The sequence below is a fragment of the Patagioenas fasciata genome, chromosome 5, assembly GCF_037038585.1.
Source record: "Patagioenas fasciata isolate bPatFas1 chromosome 5, bPatFas1.hap1, whole genome shotgun sequence".
Taxonomy (NCBI): Eukaryota; Metazoa; Chordata; class Aves; order Columbiformes; family Columbidae; genus Patagioenas; species Patagioenas fasciata.
The window spans coordinates 6164906-6191732 of NC_092524.1; the positions used below are offsets into that span (position 1 = coordinate 6164906).

At 41.4% G+C, this 26827-nt stretch overlaps 1 protein-coding gene across 2 annotated transcripts in view; it reads right to left on the bottom strand.

Moving 5' to 3' along the window:
- Nucleotides 1–26827, bottom strand: part of LGR4 (leucine rich repeat containing G protein-coupled receptor 4) — a 76721-nt gene that overhangs the window by 27787 nt on the left and 22107 nt on the right. The window contains exons 1-4 of one of the 2 annotated variants that reach the window (XM_071808826.1): nucleotides 16042–16217; nucleotides 15515–15586; nucleotides 2592–2663; nucleotides 960–1031 (exon numbers count right to left, since the gene is read on the bottom strand). In XM_071808826.1, coding sequence (XP_071664927.1) covers nucleotides 960–1031; nucleotides 2592–2663; nucleotides 15515–15576 — 206 coding nt within the window. In that variant the 5' untranslated portion in view covers nucleotides 15577–15586; nucleotides 16042–16217. Of the gene's footprint in view, nucleotides 1–959; nucleotides 1032–2591; nucleotides 2664–15514; nucleotides 15587–16041; nucleotides 16218–26827 lie in introns of those variants that run through there. The other variant, XM_065839143.2, reaches the window with a different exon arrangement.

A 26827-nucleotide genomic window follows, 5' to 3' on the forward strand; every position in this document is an offset into this window, starting at 1 on the left:
GAAAACCCTACAAACACAATTACTAAAGGGTTATTCACATCATGCAGCCAACCTTGTTCTGCCCCGTGCTCCTCACGGCACTTTGTTCACGTGTTAAAGGCGGGAATATCCGAGCAGGTAGAGGCCGGGATCCAAGCTCAGGGAATGCAGAAAGCACCTTGGCAAGAGTTTGCAAAGCTATTTTGCAAAACTATTTTTTCCCCCAAAAAAAAAGCTATTCCATAATCTGATGCAACACTGAAATCAACAGGATCTTAGGTCAGCAATCTGAATTTTGGCACTGAAAGAAGAGATAATCTGCCCGCTCTCTCTGTAGATAAGCAGAAAGGAGGAAAAAATTTTGCAGCCCTTCCCCACTCCACCTCCTCACCACCATGATAAGCATCTACCACCTAGAGAGCTGTAACTAACTATTAAGAGCTGATTAAGATGCTTTATAAAACATAATAAGCCATGAGATAGTATAAGCACATGTGAAATATCTCATGAGCAACTCGCAATAATGGCTGAGGTGTTCATAACTGTCTATGTGATTTCAACACCTTCCAGTAAAACCAATATAATGCGTGTCTCAAGCAATACTCCTTCCCAGAAACCAATTTCCCTCCTCTGGATACAAAAGACTTGGGCATGATTCATTTTTGCACAACATTTTAACATTGCTTAAACACCTTAGGACATGCGAGAAAGACGATAAATGTTTAACTCCCCCACCATTGCATTTATACAGCAATCCGGTCGCTGGGTTTGGGTTTTGAAAGAGTTTGGATTTGGGTCACCCCACCAAAGATGACAAATCAAATTTCTTAGGAGCTTTACGTGGGAAACTTTGCTGCCAGTTGAAACTGCAATATCAGGAAGCCCAGGTACATTGTTACACATACATAACTATACTTCAAAACTCTACAGAACGAAAGAAATGTGTACAAAGTGACAAAAAGCAAAGAAAGAAAACTTACAAGGACTGTAAACCGCTTAATCCTCTGATGGCCTCATTAGGTACAGTCTTCAGCTGATTGTTCTGTAGGGTCCTGTAAAATCCACTGTGTTAGCAAAGTAGAATTGGACAATAATCTTTATCAACAGTAGAGGTGACAGAAGAGCCCAGGGTCCCACTATGGTTTCACAGATTACTGGTGTACATAAAAGCTTTCTGAATTACCCAAAGGCAACGACGAAACACGAAAACGGTCTGTTTCAGTTTTATTTACGACTCGTTAATTAACTTCATTAATTTGCAGAGAACAAGCCTCTGACATAATACATTGAAATTCCCCTGAGAACTCACTGAAGAGGACGCACAACTTCACACTAATACAAATTTGCTACAATGAATGACATTTTATTACTTTCTTGTGAAATCACCCTATACATGCTCCAAAATACACAAACCTCTAATTTTTCTCACAGACCCATCAACACACAACACACTAACAATCTGATTTATAAAGTGTGTTCACAACAAAGCACAATTTCAAAAAGACACAGAATGAAACCAGAGCCAAGCCGAATTAAGTTATACTGGGTTTTTTTTTAAAGAACTTCTCTTATGGGACAACGTATAATTGCACGATGAGTTATTTTATAAAGACAGTGCAAATAACGGAGGTTTCACACATTATAAAATACTGTTAGATTTTGGTGCGTACTGGGTTAAAATGCAATTAGACAAATAACTTAATTAATATCCAAGTCCCAAATTTTTCCAAGAACTGCTGGAATTTCAGGCACCTCCAGCATTGGGTATCCCAGTGGAGTTACCTTCAAGAGCCTTGACACTGCCTTCAATCTACAAAGCATCATTAAGCAGCATTGCAGGTGGACAGTCTCCTAATCCATACCCTGTTTATGATTGTTTCTTTACGACCTCAGGGTCCTTTTCAATTATTTTTTGTAATTATCTGTTTAATTAACTATCTATTACCCTACTAGTAACTGGAAATATTTACGTCAGCATAAATGCCGCAATTTCTGGATACAGACTTTTTAAAATCTCAAACAGCAGCAAACTCTTTTTATCCTTAGCTATGGGAAAACAGTGGAAATTAGTAATTCTTATCTCAGAAAGGGAAAAAAAGATAAGGGAAACAGGACATACAACTCTAAGCTTTTTTTAATTAAAGCTTTTTTTCCTAATAATAACTCATTTTCACCTAAAGCAGCGTCAACCTATGGAAATTATTTCTATTACCTATAGGGGACGATTCCAAGGTCAGACAGCGTTTTACATCTCTGTAAGTACCTGGCAGTATTGGGGTACCCAACACAGTAAACTGAGGGGGTGAAGGATAACAAAAGCATTTACACATCCTTTTTCGGATTTTTTTCCTTCTTAGGATGCCTCTGCTACAAGATATACGTCAGAAACAAGTAAATGTTCTAATTAAACGCCGTAATTATGGTTTAGTCAAGTTCACCACTGCTCATCATCACCACTTAGAGCAAGCTTTGATAAAATAAATAAAAAGTACGAGCACTATAATTGCGAGGGGAATCCAAAAAACATTTCCTCCAGCCTCCCAGTAGCCAGGCTGGCTGTGCACTGAGCAAACGGACAGCGAGCTACGGAGCTCTGAAAACCCATTACTTACAGAACTTTGAGTTCTTTCAACCCAGACAAGGCCTTCGGATGGATAAAAGAGAGGTCATTGCCAGCCAGTCGCCTGGAAAAAAATGGCAATAATAATTTCAGTCACAAAATACAGTACTTCTACAACCACCTAACAAGGGAAAATCACCGATATATGAAATCTTGCAGGCAATTATGCGTTTTGCATTCAGTTATGGCATAATCATGATCCCCCACGCTTGCATCAGTTTCAGTCATTGCATGTTTTTAATGACAAGAATGCATCACTCAGCCTCATGGATATATTTCTGCAAACAAGCTAGAAAGAAAAACAAACCAACAAAACACACCCCATAGCGATAAAGAATCTTATGGTACCAGGTTTGAAAAGTGCATTTACTATCAACGTGACCCTCTGTGCTGAAACACACGCTCTGGTACCCATGTGGTTTTAATCTACGTGGCATTTTCTGCAGAAACTAAGCAGTTATGCAAAAAAGAGCTGGATGCTCGTGTGAAGAATCCCAAATGTGAAGATGATATTCACAAGCAGGTGTGTGTTCACGGTGCTGACAACTAACAGGATGTCTGCTGACATGACAGAGACGCCATCTTTCATCTTTTTGGTCAGCTGTTTTTCAGGAAATAAAACTGGTTTGGGATGGAGAAAAGGAGCAGGATCCTCAGCTCTACTCACTCCCTCCTCACAAGATGTGATCGGTTTCAAGCTTGGACTGTTAGACACTAACACAAATTGTTAAAACCACCATGATATTAAAAGTAATAAATACAGGAGACGCTGAAAAACACAAAGCAGAAAGAGCAGCCAAAACAGCTGCTTTCAAACAGCTCATTCCACCCCCTTCCCCTGCTCCTTTTTTCCTTCAACCTTTTCACCTCTATCCTGCCCAGCAGCCCCTGTGTGGTCCAACCTTTGTTGAGCTGCTAATAGTTGTGACACGAGGTATTTTATTAAGGGTAAAAGACAATAATGCAGAACACCTGGTAAACCAGAGCTGCCAACAGATGCCATCATTTTAGCCAAAGTATTTGCTTTCAGCCTTGTTTTCAGAGCCAAGAGAAGCAAAAGCAACTCTGAGGAAGGTTGTACAATGAAATCAGCCGGTGGAAATACTGTGTACAATGCAGTACGTGTTAACAATAAAAAACAGTCAATGTGTTTGGGCAAAGGTCACAGATTATCAAAACCCACCTCTGCTGTCACAGGGCACTGTGAAGCCACACTAAGGGGAAAATACTATTTCAAATAGGCAAATGAAGGAAAGAACAAGAGCATCACCTAAAATATCAGCTTGCCAGAACATAGCAACATTATTACTTTCTTATCTTAGTCTCTGTTTCTAACTACATAAAAGAGATCACCCAAAGCATTTGATGCCTGCATAAATCTGCTTGCAAAGGAATTAATGACTTCATAAAATGCTGCCTGATAGAGAGCATGCGAGTTATGTTTATCAAAACCATTTGTCAAAGGTAGATGGATTGATTTCTAAACCAAGGGAGAAGATGTGCATAACCAAACAGCTGTGAAACGAGAAGAAAAATATAGAGAATCAATGTATACTTCTTGAAATCTCCTGTCTGGGATTTTGGAGCTCTCACATGATTTTTCAAATACTCTGAATTTCTAACATAAATGAAAAATTCTAGATGGCAACTAAACACGCCCCCCCCCCCCCCCCCCCCAATCCATTTTGTCATCAGTAGCTGCCCAAATCAACTACATTAACTTTATCTGGGAGGATGTGGAGGGAGATCTGCAATATTTCATTTTTAACAATTTCCCCAAGTTCACCATAAATAGAAATATCAACGAAACACGCTGGGTCTCTCCACCAGAGAGCCAGCGACCTGCAAAACACATGCCTATTTTAATGAAGTGTTCAAAACATCAAAACAGAAAACCTTAAATCAAGCGAAATTTAACTGAGGCTCCAGCACCTCATGATTTTGGCACTCAAACGCTACGAGGCGATGTTGATGCTGAGTCCCTACCACGCGTATCAAAAAGCGGTGGCTCTGCCGAGATTCCCCGTGAATCGGGCTGGCGTGTGGCATCTGCTCTAACTTCTCCCTCCACTCCAAGAGCCTGGGGATTACGGTTTGTTTTAAGAAAGCTAAACTAAATCCAGCCAAACAGCCTCCCCCAGCCTCGCTGAGTGTCACCAACACAACTACAGAGCGCTGGAAATGAAATACAGCTGAGCCAGGCTCGCGTGACTTCAGATAGTGAGACTTCACCTACCTCAAGGCAACTCCTGTTTATTCGGCCTTTTTGCAACCAACAGAAGAAAACGATAATAAAACCAACAACCTGCAATCCATTACATTTCCGTTTCTCCTCCATCTGGCATCCTTCCAGGAAACAGGATACAACTGGCCAAGTGTGCAAAGGCTTTGCTAAGAATCGGTCTGCAAACAGACATTTATCATTCGCGTCCCGGCCCTGGGGAGCACGGCTGCTTGTTCAGGAGGTTTTCTCCGCAGCTCTCCAGCATCTCACACGCCACTCCTGACACGCTTCCCTCCGCTGCAGCTGGACGGCAAGACTGCTGTTTACGCACCCAGGTTCATTTTAAAGAGAAATGAAAAATCGATAGCATATAATATAGCGCACGTATAATGTGTGAATTAAGACGCTGGTGAAATCACCCAGATGGGTTTTCCACATATCTCCTTCCAGCACGTCTCAAAAATAGTTGCATTCAGATTTGCATATATAATGCTTAAAATGAATGTTTTAAAAGCACCTCTGCCTCTTTTTCTCGCACACACATGGTAAACAGGCTACGGAAAACCACAGCTTTACCAAAACCCAGACTCCAGCACAACATAAAGGAAATAACCTTCAACTCCTTGCGCAAACTTGCTTGAGACCAACCCTGGAAACTTCTCTATAGTGGGACAACCCCGAACTGTGATGAAGCAGCACGTGAAGACAGCCCTACAGTTACACTATCGAGAGCCCAGTACCCATCCTTCCCTTCATTTTGAGCTGAAAATCTCAGAAACTTGGTCTGAAAGCCCATCTGTAGTTACTGAGTCAAGGTGCAACCCCATTACTTTGAGCTCTTTTTCTAAAAGGAAGAGGACTGTAAAACAGATTCACCCACAAAGACTTAATTTAATAAACAACTCTAAAGTGCCCTGTTATGCTATAGGCCACAAAAACTTAATTTGCTGCCTTTTAAATGCGCATCACACCAACCAAGAGTTTTCCTGCTAACTCCATCGCTGTTCCCCTTGTTTGGAAACTCTGCCCAGGACTGCAAATATCCTCAATTAACCCAGCTGAGTTACACCTCGGAGGCTTCTGCAGCAGCATCACCGTTGTAATGTGTGACCACATTAGTATCTCCTTCTAGGTTGGCAATCTCCTTGTAATTGCTTAGTTTTGAAAATTGTAGTCCTCTATTTTTCATTTAAAAAATAATTAATTGTTTCAATGGGACACCATTTCTGTAATTCCAGACAAATCCAAACAGGCAAAATCAATTTCAGCGTAACAGGTTAATAGTGTAGGGCATACAGACGACAAAATCCTTCTGCTATCCTGTCATATTGGTAAGTGAGCATCACTCTCTAATCATTAAGTGACACACTAAGTGATCTCCAGATGTAGAGCACACCTTGTTGTTATTACAGAAATCAGGATACAATCTGGCTGGGGAATAATCTGCCATGGTATCTCATTCCCAGAGTATACAGCGAACAGAGCTTCGTGCGCTGAAACTCTTCTGAAAGCAGCAAAGACTGTTTTCTCTCTTTTGGGAAATTAAAACTGAGCCTGGCAACCTGGCTGCATGTTATTGGAGCCAAGTTAATCACTGGTGTCACTCCAAAACCAGGGAGGGTGTCCCAGGGATACATTTTTGTCCATAATAATTAAAACCATCGCTCTCATTTTGACAGGATGCAACACAACCTCCTTGGAAACCTCTTCGCTTGTCTTGCATCCCAGATGGTGGCAGTGAACCTCGGGTTACTTAAGAACTGGGTCTCGTGTCCTTCTGAAGATCTCGTGCACACGCTTGCATACCTGGGGAGAGCCTTTTTACTGTGTTGTTTGCTTTTTGGGGGGTTGTTTGGTTTTTTCCACTTGGTGATATTGTGGGATCCTCCTATCCTCAGCTGTCCATCTTGTCTGTGACAACACCACATTGGCTGCTTTTTCCATGGATAAACTGTAACCTTACTTCCTCACTGAAAATCCCAATACTGATGCAGACTGCAATCCTGACACGTCCTAATAGACCATTTGATTTATTATTTTCATTTCTACATTAGCTGCTTTGTAGTAAGACCCGAGACTCTTAATTCAAGACCTAGTAAAGGCTGAACCTTCCACAGTCCCTTATGAACCATCTTCCACTGTCTCTCTGCCCACTCAATATCTCCTTTTAATTCTCTATCTACTTATTTTCGATCCATTGGAAAACACTCCATTGCTTCCCCATGTGCATTTCTGTAATTTGTTTACTTTTTTTCTGTCTTACATCAAACTTTCCTGCCATCCTTAAATGCCTGTCCCCAACATCACCTTTTTCAGGGTTCAAATTTTACTTCAAGTTCTCCTGCAGCAGAAGTAACTTTTGAAAACGCCTCATAGATACACGTGCTGAGAAGCATGGATTAAACTTTCTACCATTCCACAAAAGCAGCCAGTTTGGAATGGAATTCCAGTTTCTTAACAGATGGCGCATGGTATTATGCTACAATTATTCATTAAGGTCTGAAGTTTTAGCATAACTAAATGGATATTTTATTCTGCTGCTACTAATGGAAAAATGCATTTGCCCCCTTCTACTTTAGATGCAGTACTTTCAGCATCATAGAATCTCAGGCACTGCCTTTAAACAATCGTGAGTAAGCCAAGACACATCAGGACTGAAAAAGGAAACTTGTTACTACAACCAGCCCTGAAACTGCATCAGCCCCATCCAGCTGAGCAGCTCTTCTCTTCCTGAGCCTTTCCAGCATTTACAGCTTTCCCAAAGTTATACTGAACTTAAAGGTGATGGCTTCTTTTGAAAATGCATTCTGGACTAAAAACTTATAATGTCGAAGTAAACTAAACTGACTGAAAGAAATCTGATGCCTGCCCGTAAGTTCTACTGTTGTCAGCAAGAGTCGACAGCGCCCACTCCAACACAGAATACGGCTCTACGATATTCCTTTTCATAGACTATCAAAGACTATATTTTTTTCCTTGTTAACAGGAAGATAAATGATCATGGATTTTGAACGCAAACACTCCCATCCATGCAAAACATGCACCATCATTCCATTTGCAAGCAGTGTCTGTATTTGGGCAAGACCTCCTTGAAGAAGAGACCACAGCCTACAAAATCTGAACCTAAGGAAATACGTATAAACTAAAATAGTTATTATACATTATGTCCTGCAGAAGCAAGCTTTGTCGTCCCAGTTAGTACTCTCCAGCAAAGCAGAACTTTCCATAAATTTTCTATATTAGTCACGTCTTAAAAACAAGCAACAACATTGTGCTGTCTTGAAGATTGGTCTAGAGCAGTAACAACAAGCTGTTGCAGTATGTAACTTTGATTCTTCCTACCTCCAAACCAGAAAGAATACATCTTATAAAAAGCATCCTCTTCTCCCTAACTACCTTTGCACACCATCGTGATGACTTTCCTCTGCTTTACCTTTTATTTCTCACACAAGTAGCAATCACTACAGATACCATCGTGTTTACTCAGGGAGTTCCCTGAGACAAATATTGCACGTTCTTCAACATGATGCCCAAACTTAAATACTCCAGTGGTGGAATATGGTGGTTTTGGGGGTTTTCTTTCTTCTTGCTGTTGCCTCAAAAAGCCATGTGTAACATTAACTTATCCTTTTGCTGTGGATGCTGAGGGACTGGGGCACTTCACTGTGCTATGGGAATGGTTTCCATAGTGGTGGGTCCACTGCTGAGAAAGCAGAGGGGGTTTGTGCTTGACAAGTCCGGTTCTAAGGACACTCCAAGAAGGCTCTGTGGATTTCATACCAACTTCATCTTCCACTCCAACACGCTCCTTCCTAGCTATTATATAAATACGTTTCACTTATCTAGTCTGTAAACCAGAGAAACAGAGATTAAAGTAACCAAACTCTGTTTCGACCACAGGATGCAACAATTGAATCAACTACAACCTTGTGCTATTAGCCGGTAGTGCTATTTGGATGCTCAGAACACATCCAAGGTCATGAAATACGTGGATGAGGGTGGAAAAAAGTGACTGTGGAGACAGTAAATCCTCAAAGTTGCTTCAATCTATCCATAAAACCTGCCTCTTGCCATGGCATTTATCGGTTTTCCAAGCATGGGATCTTTTGAAAGACCACACACCTAACAATTGATGCTTTAAAATGTGGAAGTGGATCCAGCCTACGTATATTTGGTGATTAAACCTCTGTTACCAGTTTTCTAACCACTTCAGATACATACTGGGTAAATACAAGACCCAGGTTTTGTAGATGTCTCCAAAAATTAAGAGTAGTTTTCAATAGGATTCTTTGTTTCAGAGTTAGGTCAACTCTTAACTTTTCCCTAGCTGGGAGAGGAAAAAAAAGGGGAGCAAATATTTTATCAGAATAATCTAAAATTTTACTTTTATACAGGAAGGGCAGGAAAATAATTTTACATGAGTACAGGGTTACTTCTGTGCCAGAATCAGATCTGCCAGTGCTAATGAGGGAAGGGTACCTCAGTACTCAAAAAATAAACCAAAATACAGCCATCCAAGAGGAGGAGAGGAATAGAGGTGAAAGAATCAGTTATTTCCTCACCGTGTCTTCTTACAGTAACACAGTGTCACACCATGGCACTATGACAGAATGCATTCAGACCGACTAATTCTCAGAGGGATGTCATTTACCTCCAATATATTGGATTTATTATTCCTGTTTTTCTGTCTAAGGTTTTTTGCAGAGCTACCTGTGACTCTTCTTGAGGTTTAAGCCTGGAACCATGTACATCTTTTGTCCCACGCTCCAATTCCTGGCACCGAACAGAGATGGACGGCACAGTACGAGAGACCCAACCTGAGAGCTGCCGAGGCTCCTGCTCAGCCTCCAGAAGTTTCTTATCTGGTTTATATGTTCAGACAGCCCCAACCTGGCAGCTCAGGCAGCATAATAAATTCAGGCTCGTAGGACGAGTCTTGAAGCGCAGCACCGCAAAGTTCAGCCCCCGGGCCATTGAGCTAAGCCAGCTTCTGTGTGTGAAAATAAAGCCGAACGCTGAAACTCAAAGGCAACAGATAAGGAAAAAAGGTTTGTTTCCCTCTAAAAGTACTTGCAGCAGAATAACCAGTCTTGGGATCCTTATACACAACTGTGCCAACTTTTTAAATTAACATGTAGAAACAAACTGGAAAGAAACTTCCTCATCTTCTAAAAACAATGGAATTTACTCTACCTACAAACTGGAAAAATACACAACTCTTAGGCACAGCAAGAACTTGCTAAGCTACAGAAATATTATTCTGACACCAGCAGGACTGAAACTCATCCAGAATCAAGCTGATTTAGAACTTGCATAGATAAGAAAACATTAATTAAACACGAGTTGGCCAACGTGTTTTTAAACATCATTTAGCATCTAGCGCAGACCAAGTAGGTGATGTTTAAAAATATCTTAGCTGACTGTGGTTAATTCTACTTGGGAGTCTTTGCCTAAAGGTTTGTCTTGACTAGAATTCGAAGGTGCAAGTTACAACACGCCGACGCACTTTCTAAAGCTCCGGCGCTCACAAGGCAGGGAATCGTTCCTAATGTATGCTAGTCAGTCAAGTCGAAGCTTACACTCCGTGCTTGCTACCACACGTGAAACCTACACCTCACATTTTCTTCAGTAGAACTTTACCTCTTGGAATTCAAGCTGGAGCGACTGAGGAAATTGCCTCCACCAGCTGTTCAAATATTCGGGGCTGGCAGATGGATGAGGAGCGCTCATCGGCTTCCAACCCAACGTCAGCCGGCTATTTTTGAAATATCAACAGAGGACGTCTCCAGTCGCTGCCTTTATAGCGAAGAAACTGAAGAGAGCTCTTGGCTTGCTCCTCAGGCTCTGCTGGTGGGGCTGAATGGACAGACACAGGGTGGTAACGTCTCCAATCATTCCAGCTTGTTTCACAAGAGGATGTTTAACCACAGCCCCAGTTACTACATGTTGACTAACCCAAAGCATCAGGACAACTTTTCTCATGAAGATTTATCCTTACCTTTTCCACTCAAAACAAGCCCTTTGTCTCCAGCTTCCCACTACAAATCCTGAAACTATCTGTGTTTATGAAAGGGAGAGGAATTGCACCATCTCATCAACGTTCATACGCTACCTTGAAAACCTCATTTTAAAAGAGCTGGCACTGAAGGGCAAAAACCTCCTTCCAGCAAATGCTCCACAGCCAGGTGAGGAAAGACGCCACATCCCAAACTAACAGCTCAGCCTTGGTGGCCTTGGCAGAACTCCAAGACATGCTTTATTCATAAAACCAAAGTCATAAAAAAGACAGACATTCCCCCTCCCCTCCCCAAGGATAATACAACTCGGTGCTGATGCAGAAATGAGAAGGAAGGGGACCATCTAAATTACACACCGAAACAGAGACTACAAAAGCAGCTGTGCTGTCTCAGCCAGGTGGTCATCTTCAGCTGCAGCCAAGAGGAAAAATAACTCCAGACATTTCCCTTGCAGATACTTCCTGATTACAACCTTATGGCAAAAACACCTCGTTTTCACTGCCAGCATGCGTTTTAATTAATCCTCCTGTTCTTAAAATATACTTTGTCAATTAAAAGCCATGATCGGGGACTCTGGTAGAGGGAACAGGGGGGTTGAGATGTTTAAGTAGATCTCGTAGTGGTGTAATTAGCACAGACATAATTGAACAGTCAAGCAAATTCTTATTTATTTCCCTGAAAAATCACAGTTGCACATGCGCTGTCTCTTGCTTGCTGTTTATTCAACTCTCAAAAAGCAAATTAGCACTGAGAAAACTTCTATTGAGCTAAAACTTCCTTTGATCACTTTATTTCCCCAACCATTTTCACCATCTATTAAATAAAAACCTTAATAAAGTCTGTCCTTGACCAAGTGAAAACAAAAACACAAGTATTTGAGGGTAGTGTCACAGAAGAGAGACTGCTTCATTTCATATATGAACAAAACCCAGGAACACAGCAGCACATAGGAAGGTAACTGAGTGCTGCTGTCTCTTGGTGCCTCCAGGAGGAACGACTTTCTTCCTTGCAGTATTACTGGGTTGGATATGGTCTTCAAAGCCCCAACAGCCAGAGAGCATCTCCCTCAAAACAGGGTCATTAAGTTGAGGAAACTTTTGCTTTATTCAAGTGGTTCAAGTTTCTGAAGCCAGACTGAAAAACTGGCCAAGAATAAAAATCGTTCTGATCTGCCTTCCTTGACGAGAGGGCCTTTTTCATTAATCCAGCAGATCATTTACAAATAAAGTGAATGGAAATAATACAGTCAAAATCCGCCAGACAACTTTAGATAACTTTAAAGGAACTGCAACTATTTAGAAGAGCATCAAAACATAACACAGCCTGGCTCTTCTTGTTGAAAATTCACACTGAAAAACTGTTTCTGCTTTCTAAAAACACTGCATTATCTAACTATATTTTGCCCTTCTAGCTTTCTATAAATACTTCAAGGTGTGGTTAGAAAACTGTGGCCAAGTTCTTCAAGGATTTTTAGTTTCCATCTCAAGTTGAGGGCTGCAGCATATTTACATTAACATTTTCTGGAGAATACACTTCATTAACTGCTGTGGCAAAAACCCTTGGTGGTCTGCTCCTCCCTGGCTCCGGCCATTGCCGTTTCAATCATTTGCAAATTACTTCCAGATGGGTATCGGTTACACAGAGATGGAGAATTTTTATAACATTTATAAATAGTGCAAGAATCCTACAGACATAGGGTAAGTGAGCTATGGGGTGAGACGCACGAGGCTGTGGAGAGGGGCACATCACGCAATGCTGATGCCCACAGATAAGCTGGAACATCCAGGTAGGACACTATCTCAAAGGTATGAGAAATCAGATTTTACCTGCAAATGTCATATTTTGGAAGTGAGTTGTTTCCCTAAACGCAGCCACTTGGTGCCATTTCAGACATTCCCTTCCACCTGGTGCCAGCGGTCACTCCAGGTGGCCATCGCTCTCCCATCTGCATCAGCCCTGCCAGTATGCTGGTGGAGTCTCCAATAACCCAGCACATCTAAAATCAGCATGGGATGCATACATCGAAGCACCCAGGTCTCTTCCCATTCTGCGATGTCTACATCTTTTAATGGAGCAGCCAGCTTTTACAATTCTGGTATGCTGCTTCTTTCACTTTTATTCACTACTGTTCATTTTAGGATTCAAAAACGATCCTGTGAAATCCCTCTGGACTATCAAATAATTCATTGCATCAAGGAAATGACAACCCCCACTTTAAGTGACTCCTACTGCATTTTTTTAATCCTATACTCTCCATATGTACACTATGTAAAACTCAAGTTGCCTAGATAATACATCTAATTGCCTCCCATTTACATTCAATTAAATTCTGTGATGCTACTTTGCAATATTAATTAAGTCACTCTGTCAGGGGCTCATCTCTATGTGACAAAGAGAAGGGCTATAGTGTGGTATGAAGGGAAAGGTGTCTGGGGTTGCCCCTGGATGAAGAGCTACTGGAGCCCATGGTGCTGTGGGTACTTACTGCACTCCCATTCAGTTTGTGGGATTTTTATCTGCTTTAGGCATGTAATTCCTGGGAAAAGATCTAGATGGAAAAGTCACTTCTGGCATAGATTTCAACATCACTTTGCTTCAACTCTGCCAATTCATTTTTGCTGCAAAGATGCATGTTTTCTTTCCTTCTCTCCAGAAGCTGCTTTAACATCTCACTTAAGCATGCTAGGAATGATCTAAAGCTAAGCGTGCACATATAATTCTGAGCTTAACACCAGTCTATTTTTTTTGCAAACTGAGATGCTGGATTTAAGTGGGACAACGAGGTAGACACAGCAAATGGCTCTTGGGCAAGAAGCACAGCATCGATGGCTGAAGGCTCTGCCTTTTCTCTTCACCTCCCGACACACCCCAGGGTTTATGGAAGTTACACAATACGCACACCCACCAGTTAGGTTTTATTGCTTAATTACTTATAGGGGAAAAAATGAAGACTCCCACAGTCATCTGAAACAGAATTCTTTGGGGTTTTTGTTCAACTTTTGGTGTGAAATATGATTATAAAGAATTTGGAAAAAAAAAATGGACTACAAGTATAGTCTAACAAAACGTACTGACATACAGCAGTGCCTATTATAAAACACACAGGGAATGTTGGCTAGTATTACATTATATATATATATAAAATACATATTCTGAGCCAAGAAAACCTTCCCCATGTTCTATTTTTCTGTTTATTTTAATTCACTACTTATGCCATAGAGCCTTTCTTAAATTGTGTCAATTGCACACACGCACCATCTAAAATCCTGGTAAATCTGGTTTCGTTCATGAGATATTCTTGGCTATACTGCAAATTCAAGCAAAGCTAAAATCAGAGGGAATAAACCAGAACCTGTTAAGCATGAAATAAGATATCGCACACAATTCATCTGACACAAATAAGCTCAACTGAGCTGCACAATTGTACTAACCTAAGTCAAGACTACTTAAGAACCAGAGAAAAATGAGTTATCTAAGTGTATTAGTAATGGTAGCTGTTACATTATCAGGATATAAGAGAGATCAAAACTGTACAGAGAGGTAAAACACCTTATTAGACCAACTGGTGTAGCTGGGATGCAAGGAAAAAATCTGAGCAGCTTTCAGGAGTGCAAGTCTTTCTTCAGAAACAAGTGATTCATCTCTTATCAATTTCTCAATATCCTTGATCCAGTGAAGTGTGGTGGTTGTGTTGGTTATAGCAAATAACCAGAGTCAAAAGGTTCTGGGCTTTATGTGTAGTTTTGCTATGGGGTTAATTTATCCTGTACCCTCCACAAATGGCTTTCATTCTCTGCTGCTGTTTCCTCATCTGTAAAGTCAGAACAACGCTTCCCTGTTTCACAGGGGTTTGTCTCTTTGGGGAAATGAGCTGTTCTTTCCTTAGGTTGCATTTATTGAAAAAAATCCCAGCGTAGCATTCATAGTTCCAGCCTAGCCAAAGTCAGAAATAAGGACAACCTTACTTTGCATTTTAAATGCTGTTTGATAAGAGAAATGCTACTTTGACACTGTGAAATTGCAGTAGTTTTGTCTTATCTATTGCTCATTACTGGAAATTCACAACGCGCTCTGGCAAAGGTTGAACCATTACCCTCCCTTCATAGATAAGGGAACTTGTGGACTCAGAAGTCCAAGTATCACCCAAATAAAACCTAAAAAGAGCAGGAAAAGAGCAAGATGGGAACTGGAGAAAGAATTTCTGCCAGAGAAACCCAGAACAAGCAGCCCTGTAAGCACAGAACTGGAATTCCTGATACAGATCAGCATGGGTTAGTGAGCGCTGCATCTGCAGCCCACAGGGGCAATGGGAACAAGCTGCTCAGTAAACCAAACAACATCTATTTTATTGAACTTATGCAACAGTTATACTGTAGCTCCTTCGGAAACAATGGTAATTACACACCTCTCGTGTTATCTTTGGATAACACTGTAATTAGTGTGTGTCATCACTCTAGCCATGATTAAAATAATTATTGTAAAAAGTCCCTTGTAAGTAGCATTTACTGTTCCGGTTTCCAAACATGTACAGGATTTTTTTTTTTTTTTTTTTTAAGGTATAATTGCTTTCTCTGTTCACAGCTCAACTCAACAATATTTCTTTCCCCACCCACCTCCCACTTTATGCAGCCACGTGATGTTGCAGCAAAACTTTAACGTCTGTAAAATACTTACAGCTCTTCCAAGTAGGGAAAGTTCTTGAACGCGTCCTCTGGTAGCCTTGTGATGTTATTCATGCTGATATCCCTGGGCAAGAAGAAATACAGATTTATCAATGAACAGTAAGGGATTCCTACACTCTAAGAAAAGGAGGAGAAAAAGACAGCCTTGTCAGATGCTATGAAAACAGAAACAGTTATTCTAGCATCACACAGAATTTTTTTCTAGAAATTTCACAGAATCCCAGAATGTCAGGGATTGGAAGGGACCTCGAAAGCTCATCCAGTGCAATCCCCCTGCCGGAGCAGGAACACCCAGATGAGGTTACACAGGAAGGTGTCCAGGCGGGTTTGAATGTCTGCAGAGAAGGAGACTCCACAACCCCCCTGGGCAGCCTGGTCCAGTGTCTGTCACCCTCACTGAGAAGAAGTTTCTTCTCAAATTTAAGTGGAACCTTTTGTGTTCCAGTTTGAACCCATTACCCCTCGTCCTGTCATTGGTTGTCACTGAGAAGAGCCTGGCTCCATCCTCCTGACACTCACCCTTTATATATCTGTAAACATTAATAAGGTCACCCCTCAGTCTCCTCTTCTCCAAGCTCAAGAGCCCCAGCTCCCTCAGCCTTTCCTCATAAGGGAGATGCTCCACTCCCTTAATTTGTGTGTTTTAACTTCCAAAGCACAGCAGTTTGAGAATCCAGTCACAGCAGAGACCTATATAATGGGAAGCTGACAAAAAAAAAAGGGTTTTCTGATACCTCTAAGCAAACAAATTACTGTGAAACTACAGCATAAGCATGTATGGAAGAGGCTCTACACTACTGTTATCCTCAAGTACTAATTTTTACCAACTTACACATGCATACAATTTTAACGCAGATGATTAAGACCGCTCTAAAACCACAGCATAGGAAAAAAATTAAAGAAAAGATTGTGACCACCCACCACGCAAATTTTCATCCCACAATGTCTTTTAAAAAAAAAAAAAAAGAATACACGCATTGGGACTTAATAAAGAGTTTCTGGCAAACATGGCTTCTGGAACAACTGACAAGAACAGCAGAAACATGTCTTAGCTCTACCACAGTCATTTTTTTTTTTACTATAAAACCTATAGAAGTCCTGGAGGTAATAGTTTTAAGCAGATTTCATCCCCAGTCCGTGAGCGGAGACAGGCCGGCAGCAAGTGCTTACACGACAGGTATGCAGACCTGCTCGGCTCTGCTCTTCCCCAAGTGGCAAAGCCGGTGCCATCACCTCAGTTCACACCTACAGAACCAGCACAGATAATCCGGTCCTAAAGCAAGTTGTTACTCAGTGTGAGTAAAAGTAGCACGAAAACAATTCAGTTTGATAATTAAACTAATAACTGCTTAACAATTCATGACATAACCCAAGTTCTTACTTTCCACTAAGTTACTGCCTTTTTTTTTTTAATATGTAGTTTAACAAGCAATTCAGTGAGAGTGGTGAGTACAGCCCTCCCAGCTTCCTTCTGCTTCCCATCTTCCAAACATGTTCCTCAACTGGAATTATCACTTCTAATGAGGCGGGGAAAGGTCAATTTAGACTCTCCCTGCTATGCTGGAAGGGCACAAATCCCTGAAGAACCATTTTGCAGCAGCAAAAACAGTCCCCTTGAGAAATTAAGAAGTTTCATGGTCACAATATCTTCATGGGTCCTGGTGCTGACCTTGGGAGGTTCAGAGTCAGGTCCTCAGGGGAACAAGGAACATGTGGAGGGGTTGGTGACACTTCTGAGGAGATGGTATCTCGGGACATTTGTGCTTCTTTCATGCTGTGACAAACCGAATGCCACGTCAGTACCATATAACCAACCGAAAACATCACAGCAGGTAATTAAACCACTTTCTGCGAGGAGTGCCTGCATTATTCCTCCGGTTGCCAGACCATAACGTCTAACATTGCTCATTAAAAAAGTTTCCTTATTTATACTAACAACAAAACACACTATTAAAAAACACCAAAAAACACGCACATAGTTACTGGGGAAAAAAAATAAAATACCATTTTCTGCACAGCGGTTGACAGTGTCAACTAATGTCCGCCAACTTGTGTCAAGATTAACAAGTGACTGACAGCTGCTCTGCTGCTCCCCACAGCCACCAACATTGCACTTTTACATTGAGTCTAGCTGCAGTCACTTCTTTAAACTAAACGTTTATTAAACAGCAGGTCAAAACTCCATTTCTCATACTCCACCATAAACCGAGACTTATACCTCAGCAGCTGTTAAGACTTTACTAAAGTAGCTCAAGAGCACAGATCAAAATAAGGTTCAGCACATACAAGACCAACCCAATAGTGAGAGATGACCGAGAAAATCCCCTGTAGCACATGGGACTCCTTCACTGAATCGGAGATGATTTATTTCTGAACTCCACAGCCTGTGTGTTTTAAGAGGTGTTTTGTATCCCATCTTGGGTACCCCAAGATGCTGCAGTTGCCGCGGGGGATGTTTTTTCTTCTTGTGTAGAGAAATGAATAAAAGTATCAGATACACGAATCGTCAGCTGTCCGCTCCACGGGAGGCCGCTACTTCTTTTCTCCCTTCTCCCCATATACATTTGTCAAATTGTCATGAATACATGAGTTTCGCACATCCCAGCTCGTCCTCTCCTTTCCAAATGACTACACATCCCCTTCCCTGTCAACTGGGGAGCGTTTATAAAGAGGGTGGAAGGGTGAGAAGGGAGTGGAGACCCTACATGAACCGTAAGAACTAGTAACCAGCGCAAGATCACAACTCTCTTGAAAGACCACCCAAGTGATGTAAAACCCTATAATTGTATATACCATATTCAATGGTGGCAATAAAAATAGGTCAGCAGTACACATCACCAGAAAGCATGTTATGAATGGTTATACATCATTTTGTCAAGGATTTGTGACCACAACCACTATGCGATAGTTCTTCAGGACACAAATAAGAAATCACGTCCACCTTAACGCAACGGTCTTGAAGGCTCTTGAGCTGTAAATGCCTGATTTTCAGAAGCGTCACAAGCAATCCTAAAAGAAGTCAATGGAAATCATGGCATGGCTGCCATGCAAATTCTGTGTAATCCGAAATGAGTAAAGACTGGTTTTTGCCTGTAGCTCCAAGTGTTAACATCTACCATTTTAATATGGGGAGTAGACTCTTTGGCTGTAAGCATGAAACTTAATGAAGACTTGAGAAGCATCATCAATATCCACAAATTCTACTGACGTTTATTTTCAGTGAAACTGAATCTATAACAAAAAAACAGGCACAGAGACACACTGTGATTCTGTCTTCAGCATGATGAGAATCTTCCGAGACTGCTTATCATGATGGCTCGCTAAGAAGATGGAATTATTACAAAGTGCCTGTATTTGCCTTTGTTACACATAATAGCAACTCCTACTCAGTGAATAAGCCAATCTTTATAGCACTGATTCAAAGTTTTTGGGGAACATCAAGACAACAACTCTCAAAGTTTCTTAATGACTCCCCTACAAGTTTAAAATCAGTATTTGTTTAATTAAAAATATTATGTAAAAGCAGTTTTGCTGCAGAAATCGCAAACTGATTACCAATGTCTCAATCATCAGGCTTGGGTAGGTCACACTTCAAAAAACTGCTAGAAAAAATTAAGTTGCAATGTAATGGATGAGAAGGTCAGAACGCATGAATCTTACTTGAAGTGCACTATCGGCAAAAGAACAAACAATATCGAAGAGGAAAAAAAAACACAAAAAAATTGTATAAATCAAAATATCCACAATATCCTCAGTAAAAGGATGAGTTTGTGGGCGCTATTTACTGGTAATAAAACATTAAGTAGTTTACAAGCTTCAATACAAGCATTTACAAACAACACTAGCAAACAGACACCCATATCGCTAAAATTAGATGAATTAATAACTACTCTCTAAAAAATTCTGCCTAGTCAATTTGGAAGATAGTTTTAATAATGCATGCTTTATAGGAGAATCACAACAGAAATGGACTAGCACCATATATCGTGACAAAATAATGGCAAATACTCCCCCTCCAAAACAAAAATAGTCCTTGCCAAGTCTCTAATGCTTTCGTTTTAGAAAATATTCATTTTTACTACTTCTAGAATTAAAAAAATAATAAAATCAGTGCATGCAGAATCAGGGATGCTGCCTACATAATAAAGATAAAATATCACTGCAGGCCTTGGATATGTCAAAGCAAACTCCATTGAGAAGCCGCCTTACTCCACATGTTCCTCCCCCTCTACCAGAACAACCTCAGGTCCCTAAGCCCAGAGCTCATTTAAGTTCCTAATATATAAAATAAAGTCCTAAGAATGAACAAAACGAATACCTAAGAGTACTTTCCCAAGCTCTAGCAGTGTCCACAGGAATGATGCTGTCACACAACATCAGGATCACATCAGCTGCTGTCTGGTGCCCCATTTTAGCAGCAATACGCTGAAGGGCCCATTCTGGATCAGGTTATTATATCCGGACATAGATCCCCTAAGAACAGCACAACACCTACAAACCTTTCAACTGTTACTAGAAAGGAAAAACAACACCAAACAAAAAAACCACCACACCACACAACACATGGAAGAAAACATCAAGAACTTCACACATTTGCCCTAAATTTTACTGGTGTACTCAAGTTCAGACTCAGTATCCGAAAGGTTTATCTTAAATTTCTTGCTCTTTCATCACTTCACAGCAGGATCTGTCAGCCCCAGCAACCTAAAGATCTGTCTTGAAATTAAACTCAGTCCCACGCTTATATTTGGGACCTTTTCCCTGGAAAGGAAAACAGCTTGAAGGAGGGAAAAAATGAGGACAGGGCTGCCGTGATTTTCGCTCTGTAGATGTGTCAGGAAAACAAAGAAACCAGGGGTAGACCTGCACCCTTCAGCAGTTTGCCATTAATCAGGCTTATCTGTAACAAAGCAGTCAGGCTAAATCTTCAAGTTTAAGGGAGGCAGGTCAGGGCATGATGGGGCGAGGAGCTGGCATCGAAACCAAACCGATGAGCAGCCCAAGGTGGTAACCTCTTGAGCAAGAAGAGGCTGCATCGCGGGGATAATATGAATCACAGCCTTAGAGTTCGGATTAGTTTCGCCATTTCAGGTAGGAAAGATGCCAACGCCGGAATATCAACACAACCCTGCTCCCTCCTGCAGTTTTGAACAATAAATACGGCTCGCACCCTTGGTCAGGAGTTTGGTGCTTCTTCCAGGAAGGTACTATAGGAAAAAATAATTTGGGGAAATCTACTGAAAAGTGCTACTTTACCAACCCAGGTACTGCAGAGACTAATTTTTACAGGCCAATGGTGAAAATAAAGCCATAATCTGACAACTGATTTAATCTTCATTGCCAGCTTCGTTTAGCAAAGTCCCCTGCTTTTACCTAACACATCTTTAAAAATACTTGTATGTATACTAACCAGCAAAGATGCTAAAAGCTATGAAAAACTCTCTCTGTTGAAAATAGGCATCAAATGAGATAAAATAATTTGGGAGCGGAAAGCAGCTTTGCTGGATACAGTTAACACACACAGCATGACGTCCCTTCTCTGCGTAAATCGATTTACACTACTCTTCAAGCAACCAGAAATCTGAACTAGGCAACATAATGCATTTGAGTTGTTTTCTTATACTCATTCTGTGCAAGAACCCCAGCTCCTGATGGAAAGTTTTGGTTGGGTTTGTTTGTTTGGTTTTTCCTAAGGATTCTTTATTCCACCACTAACCAAAGTCAAACTTCCCCAGGTTTCAGGAAGCAGAAAGACTTCATATCTTGAATGGCAACTTACCAGTTCTCTCACACTTTAAAAAAGTAACTCTTACTTATCTTTAGAAAGTGGCTTTGGTCACAGCTTTCACCAGTGATATCACGCAAAAGAGAATTAGATAAAACACGCAGCACGTCACAGTGTTGAAGGCAGCACATAAATTGCTTTCCCTCCCATTTTCAAGTGCTGCCTCTACATAAAGTAGCCTGAGCTTTGTTAGATTTACCGTAAATGTCATCCTGGCTAGGATGGAGAGCTGACAAGAGATGATGGAAACAGAGGAGGGGGACAATAATTCTTGCGAGAGAAGAAAAGCTGCAACAAAGAGGGACCACAAAACGGGAAACACGATTTCCTGAGGAGGGCTACAGAAAGGACTGGCAAAAATGATAAATAAATTAGCCCAGGATATGGGTAGAGAATGAAAGGTAAAGACCCACACTAACTAATGGGCGTCATAATGGAAAATCCCGTTGGTCTCTCAGGGGCATTCAGCTGCAACAACCTTTTTTTGACAAGACCTACTGCATCTCCCCAGCCAAAAGATGTGCGCACGTTAGGAAATGAAGCCTCCCTCGCTACCAGCTCTGGTGTGCGGGCACGTCTCCTAAAACCCACAGGAGATGCCGGTGCTGCTCCTTCTGTCCTGCCTTGCAGTTTCGGCCATCGACACTTGGATGTGCACTGAACTTGGGGCACACATGCCTTCCCCATCACATCCGTGCACCCCATCCGAAGGCAAGCTAACAACCTGAAATACTCCACTTGGTAAAGAGAGATGGTAAGCTGGCAAGACGTGAAATATCTAGCTGCGGAAAAGAAAAAGTAGATCCCAATCAAACCCTGTCCAGATTGGCCGCTTGAAAAATGAAATCAAAATACCTCCCTGTGCTCCCTGTCACTTCATAATTAACTTCTTTTTGGCTCTCCACCTAAGCTCCATCTTTTGTGAGGTTTAGAAGGGAAGGGAGAGAGAGAAGGGGAGAGAGAAGAATGTTTGTTGAAGGAAAGAAGATCATGTTTCAACAAGGTGCCTTTAAAATCCTATAAAATACTCCCTCTGAGCAAGCTTAACCTGTTTGCTGATAGATAATAGCATGTAATACTGTAGGCTCCATTCAGTCTTTTCCAAGGTCTGGGCCCTCTGCCACCGAGTTGTTTAATTATAACACTTACAAAATGATTTAGGCAGAGCTATCTATATTTGAATAAAGCCCTCCTACCTACTTATATAAAACTATTAGGTAAAAGGTCTTAATCTTATGTAAAATTCCCCAGGTAGTAACACTGACCCAGCTTCAGGAGTACTAGGAAAAGCTGGAGCTGTTAATATTTTTAGAAATTACATTAAATAAGCCAGGTTATTACAAACGCAAGTCAAATACTCAGCAACAATTAGCCACCTATTACTACTGGAACCATTGATATATGGGGTAAAGTCTCTATTATGTTAACACCTGTGAAGACCCAAAAGACAAAGCAACAGATATATTTTTCTTAGCACACCACACCAACAATTCTTTGCCGATTATCAAAGAAAGGGACAGAAGTATACGTGTCTGTATGGTGACGGTCGGTGCTTTGAATTTGGTCCAGGTCCTTCTGTATCAACCAGGGAAACCAGTGCGGTGGCAGCCGGAGAGGAAAAAGAAATCAGGGAAACTCACAGTGAGACCAATCCAAGTCGTATTGTGGTGCTACGGTCTTGAAGCAACACATTCAGTGCCGAACTCCTTGCAGGAACATGCTCATATGATGAAAACCTGAGTAATTTTCAACCAAATCACCCAGCTTAGCGGGCAGTCCCAGGAGAGAACAGGAGTTGAGTTATAACCCTGTTTTAGACCTGCTTTCCTATTTAGCCCATTCCTTCAGGATGAACATAAAACCACTGATGGGATGGAGTACATAAGTTTGCATTAATACTGTCCCATGTCTTAATCATATTCGGTATATAATGAAAGCACAGAAAGCCTAGAGGATCAGCAAGGAAACTAATTAAATACACTCAAATAAAAAAAGTTCAGGGTTTGTTGTGTTTTGTTTTACTGTATCTTCCTGATAACAAGAAGCAAACAATTCTCTTCCAGAAGCACTTCACAACTGCTGCTTTGAGCAGTGTCTGCCCACACTGTGAATCCAATGAACGCAGCTGACATTCGAGGATATACATCCCATGCAGACATGCCAGCCCCAACAGCTAAAAATCACAAACAGGAGGCAAATATCAGGAAAAGGAAATATGTTCACAGAGGAGCTACACTTGGAAAGTGTTGGAGCTTGCAACTGTGTTTGAGTTAAAAAAAAAATGAAGTAATATGCTGAGTAATTAATTTCTTACCTTTTACATACTACCTACATTTATTACTGCAAGGATGGCTACCTCAGCCTATACTATTAGCTAATATTTATATGGGGATAGCACACTGATGTCCCAATATGTTAGACTGGTATTGTATTTAAAATTTACATTCTCCCAATCTCTGACGAGCTCTGTACAACCACCTGTGCCCATCTCCCCATCCGAGGCCACCTCTGGGGACACCAACAGCATCGGCTGTCCCACATCCTCCAACCCTCACCGCCATTCCCGCATTTTTCTCCTTCTGATCTTCACCTATTGCTTCTTCTAACACAAAGATAAAACAAAACGGAAGATTTAGAACTGATTTTTGCATTACTGTAGATTTTTCTGCTTTCCATCTCTCCCCAACAATCTTAAGCATGGTCCTACTGCCTCTGGTGTGTCCACGGGGACCTCCAGCACTTAAAAGCACAGAAACCCGTCCTGTGTTCATAGGCCATGCTGCAGTCACAAAAAGCCTATAGGCCATACCATTTTTTTCATTTATGAGCATGTTTCCTTTTCCACTTCTTCAAGGAAACATTCTTGTAAGAAATGAAATATCCAAATACTTAAAGCCTTAGTCAACATCTCCTGTGACCGGCTAAACAAGACACAGGTTGCATTCCCACCCAGCAAACACACTTACCATTTCCTAAGTACCCAATGCTATCTCTCTAATGAGCACAACGCCTTATCTGCTGTTTGTATTGCAACAAGCAGCCAAGGGCCCTAGTTCAACGTGTCAACATGAGCGGTGCTGTACAAATACACGGATGGGGACACTCCTTACCTGGAAGAGTTTGAGGCTTGAATGGGCAAGACAAACAGCACAGGAGGGAAAAACCTGCCCTGGAGTCCCCACCAGTGCTGCTCTCATGTGCTATGCCCAGCTACTGCCCACCATGTCCTTCTCAAAAGAAATTAATTACCGCTTTTTGGATTTTTTTTAAGCAGGGAAATAGGACAGGAGAATGCTCTGACAGCTTCTAGTTTGCTAGATATGTAGGTTCACTCTATTCGGCAGTGATGGAAAGAAATTACGCTCTATCAGCTATACAAGCAGTTTACACGCAATGTTTCCATTCACTTTTCTGTGGCTCAAACTAACCGGAACGTCTGTGTGACCACTCACGTGAAGCGTTTAACCTGCTCTTTCATGGAAGCAATCAAACTTCAGACTGCCCACCAACCCCTGGCTATTGGAGGGGACAGCGATATTCAGAAGTGACAAGAAATCATAGAATCATTTCAGCTGGAAGAGGCTCTCAGGATCATCAAGTCCAACCATAACCTAACTCCGGCACTAACCCACACCCCTAAGAACCTCATCTAAATACCTTTCAAACCCCTCCAGGGATGGTGACTCCACCACTGCGCTGGGCAACCTGTTTCAATGCCCGACAGCCCTTTCCATAAAGAGCTTTTTCCTAAGGGAAAAATGGGGTACATAGAGCCCTTTTTCAACAGCTATACTAAAAAAGCACACAAATCCTGTTGATTCCAGTCATCCTTCAGCATTCTGCTGAAGCAGGATCGACAACATTTTCACTGACAGCCACAGAAAGGCTAAAAAAAATGCCAGACAGGTCTGTTCCTGCAAGAGAAGTAACATCCCCCTCTTCCCCCACCATATTTGTAAGTTATTTCTCCTTCCCACGTCACATCAACCTGGTGGGTTTTTTTTCTTCCAACATGATGTCTTAGCTTTCTTTCAGGCACAGTAACTAGCTCTAATGTACCCTATTCATGTGCCAATCAAGCCATCATCAAGATCTTAGAGAGAACAATACTTGTATGCAAAGACCTATTTTGCACTGGTATTTGAGTCACGGCAGGCCAGCCATTAAGCAATCACACATACAGTTAATGGCCTATGTTGACACATGGTGGGGAATTAACCCAGAAAAAAAATTCCACTGCATTATTATGAAAGAGATCGTATCCTGGAATGGGAATATAGTGCAAGTTAACACGCTCTTCAGTTAATTTTTAAGAGCCACACGTTTTGCGTAGATTACGGAAGGGCTCACTGTAAACCGGAGGAGGAAACGAAATGTCTTCAGTGCAAGAGTATTTCCGTTACATAGTTAGAGATTATTTATAGCAGAGAGTAAAATTATGCGTTATTCGTGGTTTTGTAATTATTTACTCTCCGGAATACATTTAATACCAGGGAATTGAGTAAAAAAATAAATAAATTTAAAAAAATCAGTGTGACAGGCACATTAATCAATAAGTGCGAGGGCAAATCTGTGCTGAGATACTCCTCCTAGACCTAGGAGTATCCATCACAAAATGCCAATAACCAGCCTGTGCAAGAAGTCCATGGACAAATCCCAGTGAGAACTCAGAACATCCCCATCCCTGATCCGTAACCAACACGGTATGTCCTGCCACCACCCAAACCCTTCGGAGGGAACATCTCAGTGTGGTTACACCACAGCTACTTCTCCCACTTGAAAGTCTTTGAAAATTATTTATTAAAAAGTAACACAGTTATCCAAGATGACTCCAAAAGCAACTATAGACTAAAACGTCAGAAAATTCATTAGAAGTATTTGGTGATAATCCCCTTGGATTCACAGCCACTTGATGTAACACACACTACTCGGAGACTTCAGGAGAGCAGCTAAACTCTGCAAGGACCAACATTTTCCAAAGGACCACTGCAAAGCATCTTTGCTAGGCAGACCCGTCATGCCCCGCAACTAGCACGGCAGTTGTTGAGGGAGATCCAATCTAAGCAATGTAATTATTTTATGCCGATCGCATGTCTTCCCACACTTTATCCAGCTTGTCTCCTGTCTCGAGATACCACGGCTGGGCCTACAGGCAAAGCCAAGGCAAGTTGTGAACGTGGCAGCAGAGCCTTTGGGTGCAAGCGTTCAAAATGCTGTCCTGCTCTTAGTGATGCTTCTGTGTTTCACTGGCACATCTTACAGTTATGGGAAATCACAAGGAATACTTCAATGTCTTCACCTCATTCAACAATAGTCCCAGTAAACTGGCTGGAATAACTCCACAGGTAAGGGGCTTGAACCTGGGATCAGCGTAGCCCAAACACATGCGTTTAAACCATTCTTTCCAACAAGACTTGAGATTATTTTTAAAGGCCAGTAAAGGTAAGGAAGAAGGCTTTTTTGGGTTTTGTTTGTTTGTTTTTAATCCATAGGTCTTCACACATGAAGGCACAAAGACTC